At 36.9% G+C, this 20,608-nt stretch overlaps 1 protein-coding gene and 1 long non-coding RNA gene across 2 annotated transcripts; one reads left to right on the top strand and one right to left on the bottom strand.

Annotated features, from left to right (window-relative positions):
• Window positions 1-1,815: 1,815 nt before the first annotated feature.
• LOC109184963 (glutaredoxin-C9-like) lies at window positions 1,816-2,334 on the bottom strand. The gene has a single exon (XM_019334959.1). The coding sequence runs from the start codon at window positions 2,311-2,313 to the stop codon at window positions 1,939-1,941; it is 375 nt and encodes a 124-aa protein (XP_019190504.1). The 5' UTR covers window positions 2,314-2,334; the 3' UTR covers window positions 1,816-1,938.
• Window positions 2,335-6,340: 4,006 nt separating this feature from the next.
• On the top strand, window positions 6,341-11,148 carry LOC109184964. The gene is made up of 3 exons (XR_002054905.1): window positions 6,341-6,374; window positions 6,565-6,566; window positions 11,033-11,148. It is a non-coding gene; the product is annotated as an uncharacterized LOC109184964 (long non-coding RNA).
• The last annotated feature ends 9,460 nt before the right edge of the window (window positions 11,149-20,608 follow it).

The following is a 20,608-nucleotide window of genomic DNA, read 5'->3' as shown; positions in this document are numbered from 1 at the left end:
CTAAATATCCATAAATTCATAACTATATATCCACAAATTTATAACTATATATCCAGAAATTCATAACTATATATCCACAATAATGCTATTGCCGAGAATCGAACCTGAATTTTTTTTTAAGTGGGACCCGCGTTTTTAGTCAAAACGGCGTCGTTTTGCGTCGTATGCACGGCATAACTATTGCCAGAATTAACCGTGCCGGCAAATGGACAAAATCAATAGGGTCAAAACTCGAGGTAAGTTTTTGTTTGAGTTAATTCCAGCAATGGTCCTCCGACTATTGCAATTTTTTAAAATTGGCCCTCGTCTTTTAATTTGGACAAAAGAAACTCTTCGACTATCAAATTTGTTTCAGCAATGGTCCTTCTGTTAAACAACAGTTTGGTTGGTGTTAAGTAGAGGGTATTTAAGTCATTTACTTTAAAGTTTTTCCTTTTTTAACCATTTTCATAAATCCCGTCGTCTTTTAATTCTTACTTCAATGTTTTACCTTTCACATTCTTCTTCTTCTCTTTCTGCATTAGACAATGTTGTTTATGTAGATCATTATAGCGACAGAGAAAGAGAGATGGAAGGGATTGGGGATTCTTGGAAAACCCAGATTGTAAGAATTGAACATGAATACTTGTGTGGTTGTTTTTGTTTTGATTTGTTGGATTAGTGTTGTTTGGGTGTGTTAGGATTAGAAGTTTTCTGGAGATTAATGAGGGAGAGAACGGTGGTGGGTTTGAGTTTTTTGAGGCGCCAAAGTATCGGAACGGCAGGGGCTGCCCAGCGATTAGCCAAGGTGTACTAGGGACTGAAACGGCGTCGTCTTGCTACCTTCTCTGGTTCACGTAGCCATGACTCTTGACTCGTAGATACTTCGGGGGTCGATTGTGGCGGTGCATTGTCCGGAGAGCGTCTTCTTCCACTTTACCAGTACTTCACGGATTCCTTCTGGGCCGACCCGGGTCTTTCCCAGGTTTTCCAATCAAACACCCCTTGCTACTTTAACACTGGCGTGATGGTGATAGATCTTCGGCAATGGCGAGACGGGAATTACCAGAGTAAAATCGAGAGGTGGATGGAGGTTCAACGGAAGAGGAGAATATATGAGCTGGGATCTTTGCCGCCGTTCCTGCTGGTGTTCGCTGGAAACCTGGAGCCCATTGAACCAACGTGAAGGGGTCTTGTTGGTTGCTCCATCCCGGTCTGGTGAGCCTTCTGCATTGGAGCGATTCGTGGAGTCGTTGCTGCTGCTGATTCGTGGAGGGTTTCTTGCGAAGTCAAAGTCCTCTGATCTGTGCTGATACGGAATTACATATAAAAAATTCTACGTTGTACAGTGCCGGTACTAATTCGAAATTCATTAGGAATGAAATGACTTTAATACCCCTATACTTAATGCCAACCAAACTGACATTTAATAGAAGGACCATTATTAGAACAAATCTAATAGTTTAAGGGTTTATTTTGTCCAAATTAAAAAATGAAGACTAATTTTAAACAACCGCAATAGTCAGATAATCATTATTGGGATTAACTCTTTTTGTTTTGATCTCTTAAAACATCGCCAATGTCAATTTTGTAATCCACGGTCGGTTTAGAAACAAGTAAATTGCTAGGGGAATTACAATTAAGAAATGCTTGCGAAAGTATTTATTGTTTTTGTTCAACATATATAATATATAAATATAAATATAAATGTGCAATTTAAGTATCAATTCAACTTAATTAGACTTCTAGTTGAGATAATAGAACACATATTTTAAATTGGAATGTAATCTACAAAACTGTGGAGTCAGGATATAACTTGTCAAAAATAAGAAAACATGTTTCCCAAAATACCAAACCAAAATGGGTTTAACCGACCCCAAGCTAAGGGTCGAGGACGATCACCTGATCACCTGACCACCTGCCCTTATCCCATTAGCAGTACATGTACATATCGATGGGTCAGAGCCAGAGAGCTCCGGCGTCTTTAAGGAGAGGGACGAGGGTGCCGTTGATATGACAACCCATCACAGTATCGATCCCACCCAAGAATCTTCCGCCCACAAACACCGCCGGGACGGGCTGCTGCTGGCCGGGGGCGGATCCCGGCAGCTTTAGGAGGAGGTCGTAGATTTCGCGGCCGTGGGCGTCGCGGTCGAGCTCCACGATGGTGGGGCCGACCCCGAGGCCGAAGAGGAGTTGCTTCACGACGTGGCACATGCAACAGCCGCTGAGGGTGAAGATCACCACCGTATTGCTGGAAGCCAGGGAGCGGACCCTCTCGTAGATTGACTGCATGCTCATCGATCCCCTGCCTTCGCCGCCGGTGCCCTCCATTCTAATCCTAGACGATGCCGACTCTTTAACCAGCATTTTTCTTTCTATATTTCAACTTTTACTTCTCTTCTTCTTCTTCTTGCTTTTGTTTGTGGTGTTCGTTAAAGCAATGGTAATGAAAGAAAGAGGGAAAGATCAGAGATTTAAAGAGGGAGATATAATGTCGGGGGAGAAGGAGAGAGTAGATCGGATAGTCCCAAGGGAAGGGGACAGTGGTGTTAGTTCGGAGACAGAGAGGGAGGTGAGGGTGGTAAGTACTAAGTAGCAGACTAACAATATAATAGCTTATGAGTAAAGTAGTAACAGTAAGTAGAAGTAAGTGCAACCAAAGGAGAGCTGATGGTGGGGTAAGTAGTGGCAGCATTTGCATTTCAACCATCACCTTAATTTATTATTATATATATTAATTTTATTTTAAACTTAGGTAATTCTAACTTTGTTTCACTAATGCCAATAGTGTTATAGTCCACTCATCATATCATAATCTTCATATGTGTATAAGGGATCCAATCTAGACCTTAGCTTTCATCTCACATTACTACCTCCCGTCATATATTTAAGTTCGACGATGAACCAACTATGCTACACCCTGGACAACAAGGAATGCCCTAATTATTTATTTATTTATTTATTATTATTATTATTGTTGTTGTTGTTGTTGTTGTGTTTAAGTGAAAGTCGTCATTCGAATATTTGACGCAACTTTGACTAATCATTAGTGTTGTAAACCATATAGAAAATGGTCAAATAAGCTCCTAAATTTTATCTAAAAAATCAACCAGGCCCTTTATAAACTTTTAGAAGTTGCAATTAAATTCACAAACATATTATTTTGGAGCAATGAAATCCAACCAGTAACTTGTTGGTGACCTGTAATTGCAGGTCAATTAGGGTTCCGACCAATTCCGGCGAACCTTCAATAAACATCCGACCAAATTCTGGCAAGCTACGTCAAATAATGGTCACCGGTCGCGTTCTGTCTAAGAAGGTGACCAATTGGTCACCTTCAATAAATCCCTATTGTGCGGTCATTAAGTTACTACTATAAGTTAATTTAGTTGATGCTATAAGGTAATTAAGTCACTACTTTATGTTCATAAATTCACTACTACATATTAATTAAGACATTGGTACAGGTTCATCAATTTGTTACAACAAGTTAATTAAATCACTATTACATGTTCATCAACTTAATACTATATGTTCATTATGTTACTATTGTAGGTATATTAAGTCACTACTATAATTCTATCACACATATTGAAACAATATATTGAAAAAATATATGGATATCATTTAAAAGATCTTAACAACATATTTGTAGCAATATTACATTGATTTTATTTATACAAAAAATAAATAATAATAAGTTTCAATGATAATTGGTTAGTTGGTGTCATTTTAATGAACCTTGCAGTATGCTATAATGAACTACACTTATATTTGAGCAATATGCACTTTTAATGACTCAACAGTATTAGTATAATGATGAATTATTACATAAAAAAAAAAGTAATTTTAATGTGTACAATTGCTCATTATTCCAAAAGGCTGAACCTCAACCCTAAGGGCCCCCCACACCCCGACCCGGTGTACAATTGCTCATGATTTTACCACAGGTATACATTGGACTCTTGAAGTAAAATAAAATATCCAAATACTCATATTTAACAATCTAAATGTGAATAATAAATTTTGGTTTCTGTGAAAAAACTCAATAAAGAATGGCTAAAATACTTGGTGACACTTATTTTATTAAGGAATAAGGTTCAAATTGGCCACTGAACGTAACTTGAAAATGCAATTAGGCCATTGAACGAACAAAAAGTGCAATTAGGCCACTGAACACTCCAAAAACGTGCAATTAGACCACTGAACTCTCCAAACGTATGCAATTTCACCGGATAGCAGGTTACCATCAATTTTAGCAGGTTACCTGCTTACGTGGCAGCTGAGTTGGCATTTTTAATAATTTTTAATAATTAATTTAATAATAAATTTTATAAAAAATTGAAAAAAAATTAAATAAAAAATAAAATAAAGTCGTTTTTATTTTTTTTAAATTTTTTTAAATAAAAATTTATTATTAAAATTTATTAAAAATGATTTAAAATTTATTAAAAATGCCAACTCAGCTGCCACGTAAGCAGATAACCTGCTAAAATTGAAGGTAACCTGCTATCAGGTGAAATTGCACATTTTTGGAGTGTTCAGTGGCCTAATTGCACTTTGTTTTCGTTCAGTGGCCTAATTGCATTTTCAGGTTACGTTCAGTGGCCAATTTGAACCTTATTCCTTTTATTAATAATTAATATTTTCTGTGCGTAATGCATAAAAATAAGTGTCTAATATTAATACACAATGTTAAAAGCATAGTTATATACTTATATTGGAATTTTTTTTTATAAAAAATAACAGTGTATAATTTTTTTTAAGAAATTCATAAAACTTATGGTTATAGAATTCACATTGGAGGTGTTTGTCAAATAAAAAAAAAATTCTCTCTTTTGGTAGTTCTCTATCTGAATTTTAAAGATGACAATAAGGATGATGACCTAGATCTAAATGGTGGATAATGGCATTGTTTTCCTAATTTTTTCAATTTGTTGTAAGAATATGAGAAAAGGGGATGCAGGTGAGACGAGGAGAATAGGAGAACAAGATTGAGGGATAAAATTGTCTTTAGAAATGAAGTGCGATCAACCAATATGAAAACGTATGTTTTGAAAATTAGTTGATTGGTGCAATTAGCTAGCTAAGCTAATAAAGATTTACCAAAAAACAATTTTAGATGTTTGACCAAGTTAAACAACTAAAATTAGTTAATTCAGCTAATTTTTAATTGATTTATATTATAAAGTATATAGTTGATAATTTGAGTAATAATTATGGAGTTAATTATAAAAATAGTCTTTCAACAATATTGATTTCACCAAATTGGTCCACGTCCTTTAAACTATCCAGTTAAATTCTTCGACTATCAAATATTTATCTATTTTCGTCCTCTGATGTTACTGAACGTCAAACCTCTGGTAAACATAAGAGCAATGAGGCCATTTATAATAATTCTTGCTCATTCCTTTTTTTTTTTTTTACAAAATAATTATTTTATGAACCTCCTCTAATACTCTTCTTCCTCGCCACCATTGCTTCCATTTTCCAATAGGTGATGCTGATTCTAGTACTCCGTAGGAGCTGGAGGCAATGTGTAGAGTCCTAAAGTGTAATGACTACAATTATAACACCTCGTATTTTTCATTTTGAAAATTATATCCCGTAACTATTCTTATAAGTGATTTATTCCTTCAATTTAGCCCATTTCTTCTAGTATAAATAAATCTCTAACTTACATAAATTCATTATGCAACCGAAATTCCTAAGAATTATTATTATTATATACCAAATTTTCTAAGACTAAACTATTCTTGGACCTTAGCATTATTTCCTACTTATATTATATACATTTAATAGCCCAACTTGCATAATATTGACCCATGCATATTGTATGTATTAAAATAGCCCATTTATCGCATAAGATAACTCATTCATATATCTCTTCAACCTAATACATATACTATTGCGTATATAACATTTTATCATATCTATTCCTACATAAAATATTGAAAGTTGGTTTTAGTGGTGAAGTTTAGTGAGTATCGTCCTCAAGGAATGACTTTAAGGGAATTAAAGTAATGAGAGGTTAAGCACGGGTTCATATAGTGTTTGAAAGCTAACCAATAGATAATTGAGTGTTTCATGTTCAAACAACATATATTAATATCAAGAGAATTAAAAGATAATAGATGAAAGAAAGAGGGATTTGAACCAAACATCATTGCATAGAGTCTCTGGTGTAACTAAGGTTTTAAGTTATGCAATCCCAAATGAAAAACTTGGGGAAATGGTTTAAGTGTCAATGTCACTCTCGTGATCACTTGGACTATCAGCTAATCCTAATTCCCATTCTCATGGAAACTTGGCTAGATGAAGCAATTCAACATACAAATTGTATACTCATTTCCTTCAAACTCCCATTTCTCAAAGGTGAGTACGAAATATGTGTTAAGCCAATATGCGGCTAGTATATCTTTAGTTGTTATTTATTCTATTTGTGCTCCTATAGACTAGTTGTATTTGGTTGTAACTTCCTGCTATCTTCACTCATCCATGTATTATATATAGGGTGTGCTTTACATCAATAAACATATAGTTAATCTCTTCACATGGTATCAAGAGCCATATTCCCCTAAGGAGTTTTTTTTTTTTCCTCTCCTCTTTTGCCAGTCTTATATACATGGCTACCACCACCTTTGACATTGTTCACCTCAATGCTCCGTCTAGTTTTCCTATCAAACTCACCTCCCTCAACTTTCCTGTATGGAGACGCCAAGTTCAGTCCACCTTGGTTGGCTTTAATCTCCTGGGATACATCGATGGTTCTATCAAAGAACCAGCAAAATTCAATGATACTGCACAAACAACTCCGAATCCAGCACATCTGACTTGGTATCGCCAAGATCAGATAATTACCAGTGCCTTACTTGGGAGCTGTTCAGACACCATACAACCTCTTATAGCTTCCGCACCCACTGCGTGTGATGCCTGGCAACGGCTCGTTGCTAACTATGCTAGCGCCTCCCGAGGACGGATCATTTCCCTCAAGGCCAAACTTACCAGAAATCCGAAGGGTAATCGGTCAGTCACCGCCTTTTTGAATGACATGCGCTCAGCCGCTCAATAGCTGACGACCTCGCCCTGGCTCAATGCCCTATTTCTGATGAAGACATGTTTGTGTACATTTTAACACAACTAGGGGACGAGTACAACACCATCGTGTCTGCTGTTCGTGTCCGTGACAAACCTATTTCTTTGGGAGAATTAGCCGATGCGCTCACAGATCATGAGCGTTAGTTGGCTGAATTTGATGATGCTCGCCAATCTCTTTTCGCTACTGCCAATGCCTCCCAGCGTGGTCCTTCGGCTTCTCGCAATAGTCAGCACTCCACTGCCTATCGGAGGTCCCGCAACAACACCAACAACACGTATGGCAATAATAGACCGAATTGGTCGCACAACAGCAACACTCGACCTGATGTTGTGTGTCAATTCTGTCACCTTGTTGGCCATGAAACTCGTGTTTGCCGTAAGTTAGCCCGGTTCTTAAAGACCCATAATGTGTTTCCCGTGCAGGCTTCTACATTTCCTCAGTCTCAGTCACCTGCAGCTAATTCTATTGTGGGAGCGACTATGCCGTGGATGTTTGACAGCGGGGCGTCTCACCATGCCACACCGGATATGTCTCCTCTGCACACTTTCACCGAGTATAATGGGCCTGATGGGATACGACTTGGCGACGGTAATTCTTTAAACATCTCTCACATTGGTCAGTCATCTATTCTCACTCCTTCTTCCTTGCTCACTCTCCAAAATGTCCTACGTGTTCCACAGTTGCATAATAGTTTAATATCCATATCGCAATTGTGCAAAACTAATCAAGTGTCGGTGGAATTCTTTGATTCCCATTTTCTTGTGAAGGATCTTCGAACGGGGATGTCGTTACTACGGGGGGCGAACATTAATGGTGTCTATTATGCACCTCTCCTGCGTCAACCTACGTCCAATTCCATGCAGCTGTCTCGCGTTTCCCAGTGGCACCATTGTTTAGGCCATCCGTCTAATAAGGTGTTGCATCGTGTGTTGCAACATTGCAACGTTCCCATATATATGTCAGCACTAAATAAGTTTTCCTGACAATCATGCAATGTATACAAAAGTCATAAATTACCTTTTTTCCAAAGCACACTTGTTAGATGTATGGGGTCCGACGGAAAAATCTATTGATGACTTTGCTTATTATGTTATATTTGTAGATCACTTCTCTAGGTATGTCTGGTTATATCCTTTAAAACGAAAGTCTGATGTTTCTTTGATTTTTCCTCAGTTTAAAAGGTTAGTGGAGAAGTTTTTTGGTCTGTCAATTGTGTCAGTTTATTCTGACAATGGGGGGGAGTTTATTAAATTAATTTCGATGTTCAATGCTAATGGCATTTCACATTTTTTGACTCCTCCACATACACCTGAGCATAATGGCATGGCTGAACGGAGACACAGGCATGTCGTTGAGAATGGAATGTCACTCCGTCACGCTGCTTCTTTGCCTTCTTCATTCTGGTCTCGCGCGTTTCAGGCTGTCGTCTATCTCATCAATCGACTTCCAACTCCGGTATTAGGTAATCAATCTCTTTATCAAGTTTTGTTCAAACAAAAACCCAACTATGATAAGTTACAACCTTTTGGTTGCCTATGCTTTCCCTGGTTGCGTCCCTATAACACCAAGAAACTATAACCGAGGTCACGTCCATGTATTTTCCTTGGCTATTCAACCACCCAATCCGGTTATAAATGTTTAGATTATAGTTCGAATCGCATTTATGTATCTAGACATGTTAGATTTGTGCCTTATGTGTTTCCTTATAACGATTTGCAAAAGTCATCTAATAGCTTACCTTCTGATTCTCATGATTCTGAATCACGACGTATCTTGTGCAAGTCGTCTACTTTGTCTACACAGGTGCAGCCCGTGGGTGTTCCAACTCCAGTTCCCACACCTGTTCCAACACCAGTTCCAACTCCAGTTCCGAGTCCTGTTCTAACACCAGTTCCAACTCCAGTTCCGAGTCCAGTTCCAACACCCGTTCCAACACCAGTTCCAACTCCAGTTCCGAGTCCAGTTCCAACACCCGTTCCAACACCAGTTCCAACTCCAGTTCTAACACCCGTTCCAACACCGTCTCCCACTATCTCAGAAAATGACCAAACCAGCCGTCGTTCGTCACCCACTATTACTACAACCGATCAACCACCCAGTCAGCCCGAACAGTCGTCGTCCGATGCCTCTCAGTCACAGGATGGGCTGCGTCGCTCCACTAGACCACGTCGTCCTAACCCCATGTATTCTGAGTATGTTATCAACCACACCATAGCGCATCCCTTACCTCCCACTTTAGAACCATCTACCGTCGCTCAGGCCTTGAAGGATGCTCGGTGGAGGAAAGCGATGGACGAAGAGTTTGATGCACTCCAACGTAACAAAACGTGGTGCTTAGTTCCTCGCGGTGTTGGGGTTCCCATTGGTTGCAAATGGGTTTACCGTGTAAAGTGTAAACCTGATGGCTCAGTTGATCGGTACAAGGCACGCCTTGTGGCCAAAGGCTTCTTACAGACTGCTGGCCGGGATTACTTTGAGACCTATAGCCCGATTATGAAACCGGTCACCATCAGGTTGGTTCTGACTATTGCGTTGAGTAACGACTAGGGTTTGCGCCAATTGGACATCAACAACGCGTTTTTGCACGGGACTTTACATGAGGAGGTCTACATGGACCAACCTCCCGGTTACGTTGATCCGCTGTATCCATCCCATATCTGCAAATTAACGAAGGCTTTGTATGGCCATAAACAGGCCCCGCGAGCCTGGTACCAGAAACTCTCTTTGTTCCTGCAGCAGTCTGGGTTTATTAAGTCACAAGTTGATTCACTTTTTGTTTATTACACCAAAGGTGTAATTGTCTACTTTTTAGTATATGTCGATGACATTTTGTTGACAGGCAATAACTCTACCTGGCTTGATCGTTTTGTGGGGTCCCTATCAGCACAATTTGCCCTTAAAGATCTTGGTATTTTACATCATTTCCTGGGCGTGGAGGTCATTCCTACTAGTGGTGGAATTTTTCTGTCTCAAAGTCAGTATATTACTGGCATACTGACGCAGTTCAAGATGGATGGTACAAAGGATGTTTCAACACCGCTGGCTGCTTCTGAGAAGTTGGTACCGCTGCGACCGTCCGATGTTGCGACTGATGCCACTCAGTTTCGTCGCTTGCTTGGTCTTATGCAGTACTTGGTTATTACACGACCGGATGTGGCGTTTGCTGTCAACAGGCTTTCGCAGTTCATGCATGCACCCTCGGAGTTACACTGGCAAGCCGCCAAACGCCTCCTGCGGTATCTAAAAGGAACCGCTTGTCATGGTTTGTTGCTACGTGCAGGTCAGCCCCTTTCGTTGCGGGTATACACTGATTCAGATTGGGGTGGACCATCCACTGAGGGTTGTTCCACTACTGCATATCTGGTGTACCTAGGCGATAATCTAATCTCTTGGAAGTCTACGCGTCAGAAGTGTGTCTCGCGGTCGTCCACGGAGGCGGAGTATCAGGCCCTGGCGAATGCAACCGCTGAAGTCCTCTGGGTCAAAAATCTGTTGCAAGAGTTGAAATTGGGGCTGGTTGAGCCTCCGGTCCTGTTTTTTGACAACTTGAGCGCTATGTACGTTTGCAAGAATCCCGTGTTTCATTCCCGCATGAAGCATCTCGCCTTGGATTACTATTTTGTCCGGGATTTGGTTGCAAATGGTACGCTAGTTGTGCGGCACGTTTCGTCTTCAGCTCAACTAGCCGATCTTCTTACTAAGTCACTGGGTCGTCGCCTCTTTCTTCAGCTTCGGTCCAAGATTTGAGTCTCCGACGGATCCTCCATCTTGCGGGGGCGTGTTAAGCCAATATGTGGCTAGTATATCTTTAGTTGTTATTTATTCTATTTGTGCTCCTATAGGCTAGTTGTATTTGGTTGTAACTTCCTGCTATCTTCACTCCTCCATGTACTGTATATAGGGTGTGCTTTACATCAATAAACATATAGTTAATCTCTTCACAATATGAAGGGTATGGCTATGGTTTAGGCCTATTCTCATAGGTGAATCACCAATTCCAAATATCTCTTGCATAATTTGGCCATAACTATGAAAGATTCCATTCAATTTCATCCAATTCATAACCAAGTTCACATGAAGACAATACAAAACCTAATTTTTGGCAATTAAACTTACATTGGAATCTATACAATGGGGTTCAATTCAAATCCCTAGATATATATGTTTAACTACTCATGATTGGAATGTAAAACTAGAAACAATTGAAGTAATAAACGTATAATTCAAAACTTCAAGAAATATAAATGCAAAAATATGAAATAGAGAACTTAACTTGATGATTTAATTGAAAGAAATAATCTGAAAAATGATTTGGAATGTGCAATTACAATGGATAATCTTCCTCAAAATCTTCTGTTTTTGGGGAGAAAACCAGAGGGAGAAATCTTGAAAACTGAAAAACTAACTCTAAAATAACTACTATAATATATATATATATATATATATATATATATATATATATATATATATATATATATATATATATATATATATATATATATATATAAACATAATATGTGCCAAATCAAGTTATGTCCTTGATTTTTGTCTATTTTTTATATGCTAATTGTTGTATATTTTATTTGTATTGGACAAAATCACCCTTACACCGTTAGTATTTAATATACCCACCAATCTTACCATACACCTACATCTATCATATCTTTTTCCTATTTTTAATTATCATTTTATTAAAATTATAATATAACAATTAATTTAATTATAAATTATATTTTAATTAAATATTTTATATATGTGTATCATATATATATATATATATATATATATATATATATATATATATATATATATGTATATATATATATATATATATATATATAGTGAAAGGTTCCTGTGCGGATGAATGCTTCCCGTTTCGGTTGTGCGGTTGATTAATGTCCGTGAGATTTGTACTCAATGTGCGTGTGTATTGTGTTTAATGTGCCTGAGATTTGTACAAAATATGCGTGAATGTGTAATGCTAATGTGCGTGAGTTTTGTACTTAAGGTGTGCGAGTCTTGTGCCTAAGGTGCGTGAGTTGTGTGCTTAATGTGCGTGAGTGTGTTCTTCATCCATTGCTGTGAAAATTATGTGCATCCACTGCTGCATTTTCTTCTTGTTTTTGTTTCGAAGTGGTGGAGGAATGAATTTTGTATTGTTTTGCTTTGCATACTGAGGGGCTGCTAATGAGAGCTTCAAAGATTGTGAAAAAGAAGGTGACTGTGAAAATTTTCTGTTCTGCTTCCTTCTGAGCTCGTAATTCTGAACTACTCACGCACATTAAGCATAATACTCAGGCACATTAAGTACAAAACTCACGCACATTAACATTACACACACATTAAGTACAAATCTCAGGCACATTAAGCACAAAACTCACGCACATTAAGTATAAAATTCATGCACATTAATCAACTGCACAACCGCACGGGAAGCCACAAATGCACCTGATCCCTTCCCAATATATATATATATATATATATATATATATATATATATATATATATATATATATATATATATATAACACACTGTAGTATACTGGATGAGAAGTCATGGTGGGACTCACCGTGAGTCTCAATGATCAGATTCATTGAGACTCATGCTGATAGATCAGAATCTGATCAGCACACTCATGCTGAGACTCACGGTGTGAGTCTCAACATGAGTCTCCTGATCAGAAACTCAGCCACGGACTCATGCTGACACGAGTCCCTCCAAATGACCTTCACGTTATCATTTTGTTCCTTCATTCTCCAGTGTGCGTTCGGGTTCTTTCCTTATTGTTACACCCCCGATTTTCAACAACTTTTAAAACCAATTAATGTTTAAGGAAGAGATAAAGTCTACTCATTAAGATTAAATTAAAGCGGAAGCTAATAAACAAGTACGGGAGATGTTATGCCACACCTACATCTATAGGTGCATAGGCTAAGTCAAAACAAAACGTCATAGTCATACTTATAAATATCCACGGCTCACAGGCCATAAGTCTAACTAAAACAAGCCACAAGGAATAACTACACTAACTAACGATCTGCTAGCGCGCTCTCCAAGATGCTACTCAAAACCTGTAAAGTAACATAAAGATAGGGGATAACACCCGGTCAGCGAACATTGCTGGTAACCCATCAATACGCGTTAAATAGCTTATATAGATAAGTATAAGTCAAAACCATTTTTGAAAACGGAATACAGTATATATCATTTCAAAAGCCATAGAGAGAAGTCAACTTCAAAGACTCATTCACACTCTCAATGAAAAGGAAATCAACATCCTTACGACAACAACAAGACAAGATACCAACTGTAACCAATACAACTCGAGATGTATTCTACTAATCATAAAGTAGAATACATCAAGACATGCTCAATAGCAAAGAATAGACATACACACATTGGCAACTACATGCCACAGTGACAACTACATGTCACAAGGATCACAGTTCCAAGTTCCAACCTTATGCCCTGTTCCAACCTAATGGCTACCCCCGGCCTTATTTCAGTTCCAACCATTACCTCGGAGTAACCCCTGTACTTCTGAGTCCAACCTTATGCCTCCGGGAACCGTCGTTCCCCCACCAACAACCACCAACATTTCCGCCGAACTCTCAGTACACGAGGGTACCATTAAATATCATATCACAAAACCACCAACATATGAGCCTTTGCTCAGGTAACAACCACCAACATATAAATCATAGTCACACACAAGTCATCATCATGACCAAGAGGACTAAGGTTCCACAATAACCTTAATCAAGTATCAATCAAAGGGTACAACGATTACATACGTTCACATCATAGGAATCAATCAATGGATCATAACAAAGATATGAAACCACACTCAACAACGAAGGATCACAGTCCAACATCAAACGATGGTCAACACAAGTTGCCAATCTCAACAGGAAAGAACAAATCGCACACACTAGTATTTCAACATCAAACTAGCATGCTTATCAAACGGGTAAACAAAAGTAGTTCCATAGAACATTCAAGACTCATCATTAGTCCAACGAATCACAATGTCGGACCCTTAGCACGATTCAAGACACCAAATCCTACAGGGATTCCTAACTCATCGTTCTAGACATACGAAACATCAAGAAGACTCACAAATAGCCCAATAAAACAACATCGGGAGGTCAAAACATCAATACCGAGTCAAAAGAATCACGGGGAACAAATCCCCGCCAACCAACATATACGTTCCCCGCGGGTGGGGCCACGGGTGGACAACTGCCCGTGGTTCCGCCCGCGGGTACATCAAGCTCACGAGCCACGTTCCCCGCAGGTGGGGCGGCGGGTGGTGCCTTGCCCGCCGTTCCGCCCACGGGTACACCCTGTACTCCAAAATAATCTCTTCGAGGATTTTCAACAACAAGTCCAAATTCAAGTCCAAAACACCCAAAATCTCACACAATACATCAATATGACTTGAACCTAAGAAATAGCCAAGCAATGGCATACAAGAACCCTAAGAACAAACTCTAAACATGCATTACCACAAGACAATGCATCAAATCTCACATTTCAACACAAGAATCACAAGTAGAAGCCAAGAAATCATCATACAAGTAAGAAAATAGGTTTTGTAAAGCATGGGTTACCTTTGTAGCCTAAAACTTCACTTTCTCACCCTTAGAAAACTTCTCCTAAAGCCCTTCTTCCACACCAACTTCATAAACAAACCAAAAGACAACAAAGATTCTATTTTTAGAAAATGACAACTAAAAGGATGCTAAAAACACCAAGAGATCAAGGATCTTACCCTCCCCTATGCTTACGATTAGGAAAGTAGGAATCTTGGAAGACAACTTGTAAGATTTAGGATGCCCAAATTTTGGCTTGGAGAAGAAGCCACCAAATTCCTAGAGAGAAGGTAGAGATTTTGTGTTTAGATTGTTGGTGGATGAAATGAAGAGATGTTGCTAGGTTAGCTTGAAGCACAAACTTTAGGTAGAAAGACACCTTTGCCCTTACTAAAGTTAGAAGAATAAGGAAACAAGGGAACAACCCAATAAGCATAAGGTACAACCCTTTGACCTTGATTAACTAGTCAAATTCTAGTCCTTCGACTATTGAATTTTCAGGATTTTAGGAATAAATTAGCAAGGAAGCTAGGATTAATTCTCTAATTAATCTTTGATTAGAGTTCGGATTCACGGGGTGTCAACTTGTGCTTTTAAGCCTGTTTTCTTCCAAGATTAGCATCATTTCATACTTGCTTGTACATAACAGATACACCAAATTTACATTGTTTCACCATTATTTACCTAACATTTGAGCCAAAAGCAAGCTTAAATGATCACAAATATAAGGTTATTTCATGGCATATCATTTACTAATTTCAAAGAGTTGTGAAACCATGTACTTCCGGAGCCCACGACTGCTCATCGTTCGACAGAGAGCGCCTTGGAAAGTCCATGGAGACCGGAGAATGTGTTAGCGGGGCATGAAGGAGGTTGCTCCGAATGTGATTGTAGAGTTTCAGTGTGCGGTGGTGGCGGACGGTCAGATACAGAGCCTTCGAATTCGGCGATTAGCAGTGGCAATTGTGATTTCTCGGCTTCAGACTCCATTTTTAGCTGAGGAGGAAGAGGAGAAGTAACGCCTGCTACGTGAGATATTATGGTGCTTGGTATCATGCTCGGCAGCTTGCAACAACCATGGTTGTTCCTGGAGACTCGCCTGCTTTACCCTCTATGCACATTTATTAATGAGGACGACTCCATGTAAAGCTTCCGCTGAATCATAGGAAACTGAGAAGGCAACGCTGGCTTCTCTTCAGTCTATTTTACCCTCTAGATCCTGTTTCAATTATCCGTCCGAGTCCTATGATCATCCATTGCACCACAGGTGCAACTCGCCAGAAGTCATAAGGCCACCTGATGATGGATCATTGATAAGTTTCGTCCGAGCTCGGGTCCATTGTTTGCCTCCATCCCCGCCGCTAGGGTTTGCTCGTTTCCGCCAAATCTCCCAATACGTCTGCGGCTCGTGTATTTCTCCTTTTACTATTAAAATTCCCTTTGGATCATGATGGCAAGAGTAGTGATGCGGTGGTGGAATCTACAAGTAATCACAATGTTGCCTTATAATCTTTTCCAATAGTGATGTTTTAATTATATTATCTCTTAAAATATGTCATCTTAGGCACAAGGCACCGGAGGACCAAAATAGGTAAGGGTTTGATATTTAGCGCACTTAATTGGACAATTTTAAAAGACATGGATTGTATTGCTGAAATCAACATAGTATAGGGACTATTTTGGTAATTAACTCAATAATTACTATATGATTAATAATTGTTAAAGTAAGAATTTTAAAAATGGTAAATGGTAAAATATAATAATAAAAGCATCTAATCTAAACTATAATAAAGCTATATGGTTGGGAAGTAATTAATGTTACAATTAATGTTACTTCCCAAACCATATAGTTAAGATTAATGTTACAATTAATTACCAACATTATTATTATTACTAGCTATAAATATAAAATAGCCACAACATCCTTTACTATATATATATATATATATATATATATATATATATATATATATATATATATATATATATATATATATATATATATATATATATATATATATATATATATATATATATATATATATAAAAGCACAACATTTAAAAAATAAAATAGTTATTTTTTTCTCTCCCATAACAAAGGATTACATTTATTGAATTAATGGAGTTATTAAATGTTATGATATTAGGATTAAGGATTCCGATTCCCGATTAATAGAAAATATAAAACGATGCAATATCAATTAAATCTCTGGCTTTACAATGAAACTTTATTTGATATGCTTTTGTTATATATGGTGCTTCTTGGGATAACAATATTAATTAAATTTTTGATAAAAGCATATTCGATATCTGAAATAGTGAAATTAATGCAAGCCTCTACATATAATTTTTCTCCCTCTCAAATGCTTCAAAGAAATGGCAGAAGCGAGAAGGGATGAAGAAAGCAAATGTTGCGGGCCGTGCGTCAATTATTGGACTTCAGAATAAAAAAAAAATCATTTGAGCCATAAATAAAAATTTAAATATATATATAAATGTATATATCATATGGGTCTTTAATGTTTTTCTGGATTTCTAAACTTAGGACTTTTTAAAAGAAAAAAATAAATTTAAATTATCTCCACAAAAAGTGGACTTGAACTTATAAAATGACATTTGGGTTTATGGAATGACATGTGCATAAAGAATATATTATATAATCATATAAAAAAATGTGTTTCAATTAGATTTTAAATTTACTCATACAAAATTTGAAATTTACTTTCTAAATGTAATTATCTTAGTTATTATTCGTATTGTGAAAATTATAATATAGATGAAATACAATTAAGAATAAATCAATGTAATTATGTAAATTCTCTCTATAAGTTTATTTGAATATGTACATAATTAGAAATTATATTAACCATACAAAATTTTAATTTTAATTTTAATTGTAATTTTATATTCTATAAAAATAATAAATACTTGATCATTGGAAGCTCAAAAATATTATTATATTAAACAATTTAAAATATTTTTATTTTTTTAATTTTTTATTAATATTTATAATAACATAATTTTTCTCCGTGCATCGCGCGGGTGATAATTATTAAATAACACAAATTTTATACATGAATAAACCTTATATATGATATATTTTTATAACATATTTTCCGTGCATCGCACGGGACAAATACTAGTTTAATATATAAAGGTGGAGTTAATACCCAAAATCGTCCTCGACTATAGTGGTTTTTCTCAATTTCGTCCTAAACGACTTTGGTGACCTAATATCGTCCCAGACTTTTGTGTTTCACACAATTTAGTCCCAGACTTTTGTGCTTTTGCTCAATTTAGTCCATCATTTGTTATTTTGTCCATTTGGTGTTAAATAAATAGACAATTAAGTAATTTTAATATTGGCATCTCTTTACTCATAGACATGTGAACTGCGAAATCCCTTTTTTTTTTTACGAATTACTCCTAAAACTGCGAATATAAAATTTGATTTGCAGGTCCGGGAGTAATTCTGGGTGTAATTCGTACAAGAAAGAGAAATTTCGCACTTCAGAAGTTGAAAGTAAAGAGAGATCAATATTGACATTACTGAATTGTCCCTTTATTTAACAACAATTTGACGGAATAACAAATGGAGGACGAAATTGAGCGAAACACAAAAGTCTGGGACGATATTAGGTCACCAAAGTCGTTTAGGACGAAATTGAGAAAAACCACTATAGTCGAGGACGATTTTGGGTATTAACTCTATAAAGGTGCAGTTTAACTGTGTAATGATAATTTTGTATGATAAAAATGGTAGCACTATATTTATATCGTAATGTACAATTCAATAAGCATAACAATACAGATATAAATTAAGATACTAATCTGGATTCACTCTTATAAATTTTTTAGATTTAGATTTTTTTTTTTTTTAATTTTGTCAATTGTAACTTAGTTTTGTTAATAGTTTAATGAATTTGATCATTTAGCTACTTAGCAATAGGGGTGGAAATGGCAAATTATTGTGTGGACCATGGTCCGCGCAATGTTATGTGGACCATAACAAAATATACATTTCTAATATACTAAATGTACATTATTTTTGTACTGAATATACATTATACAATATAATGTACACTTAGAACAAAAATAATGTACATCTCTTGAATACAATGTACATTATTTTTGTACTGAATTTACATTATTTTACAGCAGACAAAATATGGTCCACACAACTTGTGTGGACCATGGTCCACACAATAATGATTGGGTGGAAATAGGCCGAGCCGAGCCGATCGAGGTTTAAAAAATTAGGCCTGGGCCTGATACGAAAATCTAAAGCCTAGGCATGGGCCTAAGCCTATATGTAGGCTTTTTGTCAAGCTCAAGCCTGAGCCTACAATTGGTCTGGTCTAGCCTGAAGCCTTTTTAAAAGCATATTTAATATTTAGGCCATTAAAAAGGCTTCAAAGTAAGTCATACTTTGAGCCTATTTAAAGTCTACATGTTAAGAATTTTTAAAAATTATAAGTATATCTAAATAATTTAAGAAATATTCCGAACACAAAACTAATACATAATTACATAAGTATATTACCACAATGCAAACATAATAGCATTAAAATAAAAAATAAAATAAAACAAGTCACGACTTCAGCATGCTCGTTAACTTATTTAGAAATAAATTCAATTGTAATATTGTTTGTTATCCTATATAATCTCATAAATAATTAACAATCAACTCACATAATTAAGTTGCGACATTTTATTAAATATTATGACAATAAGAATAGTTAATAAAAAAAAAAAAAAAAACAATAAGAACACTTATAGCATGATTAGAACTTTAGAAGCAAAGTGGGCAGATTCCTTGTGCGCACCGGCATTTGGCCCTGCCTACTAACCCATTGAGTCACCGTGATTTACATCCTCCCACATGCTCTGTCGGGTCGGAGTGTGGGGGGGGGGGGGGGGGGGGGGGGCGCCCTTAGTGTTGGGGATTCAGCCTTGGGGTAAGAACTTTAGAAGCAATATTTATAGTTGAATCATAATTTAAAATAGGATTTTGGAGGTGGAGGGTTAGTTTGGGTTTGGTAATTATATATACTTGGGGTTATATTGTAAATATAAAAATGTGTGTGTGTGTGTGTGCGCGCGCGTGCATGTGTGTGTATGTGTGTTAATAGACCAGACATGTAGGCTTGAAAGCCGATTCTGATATATATAAGCCTGCCCTGTTTAGTTTAATAGGCTTTGAAATTAGATCATACATGACCTGTTTATTAAACGAGTTAGGCCTAACTAGGCCTTAATTAGGTCAGAACATAGGCCCCTACAAGGGGCCGCAAATTATGCCTGGAAACGTGTTCACCATGAATGGTGAACACGGGTCCAAACAGCGCCGTTTTTACGTTAAAAATAAATAAATTCGCGAATGTGGTGTTAACGGCGCGCGTTTGGTCAGATTATGAATTTTTTTGTTATGAGATTATGAATGTACTGTAAATTCATAATCTCATAACAGAAAATTCATAATCGCATAAAAGAAAAACATTTATTAAATTATGAATTTTCTGTTATGAGATTATGAATTTACTGTAAATTCATAATCTCATAACAGAAAATTCATAATCTCATAATAGAAAATTCATAATTTCATAACAGAAATTCATAATTTCATAACAGAAATTCATAATTTATGAATGTTGAAGAAGCTTGCGCTACAGAGGAGCAACCATGGTTTCGGACGGGAATGTGTAGGCATGGTTCCAAAGTGAATGTGCAGGCATGGATTCATAATTTATGAATGTCCGAAATCATTGCTCACCTCAAATTAAAGTGGAACCGCGAAATGTGAAAATGAAGAAAAAAAGTCACGCGATTAATTAAGAAAAAAAAAAAAAAAAAAGAAAGAAAGAAAGATAACGGTGCACTACCACCGTTGGGACTGTGTTCACCATGAATGGTGAACACGGTTCCATGGCA

This window comes from Ipomoea nil, unplaced genomic scaffold (assembly GCF_001879475.1).
Source record: "Ipomoea nil cultivar Tokyo-kokei standard unplaced genomic scaffold, Asagao_1.1 scaffold1298, whole genome shotgun sequence".
Classification (NCBI taxonomy): Eukaryota; Viridiplantae; Streptophyta; class Magnoliopsida; order Solanales; family Convolvulaceae; genus Ipomoea; species Ipomoea nil.
This window is presented reverse-complemented; position numbering and strand designations above follow the sequence as displayed.

Excerpts from the sequence above, each read along its gene's own strand:
- LOC109184963 (XM_019334959.1), bottom strand. The coding sequence starts at position 2,313 with ATGGAGGGCACCGGCGGCGAAGGCAGGGGATCGATGAGCATGCAGTCA.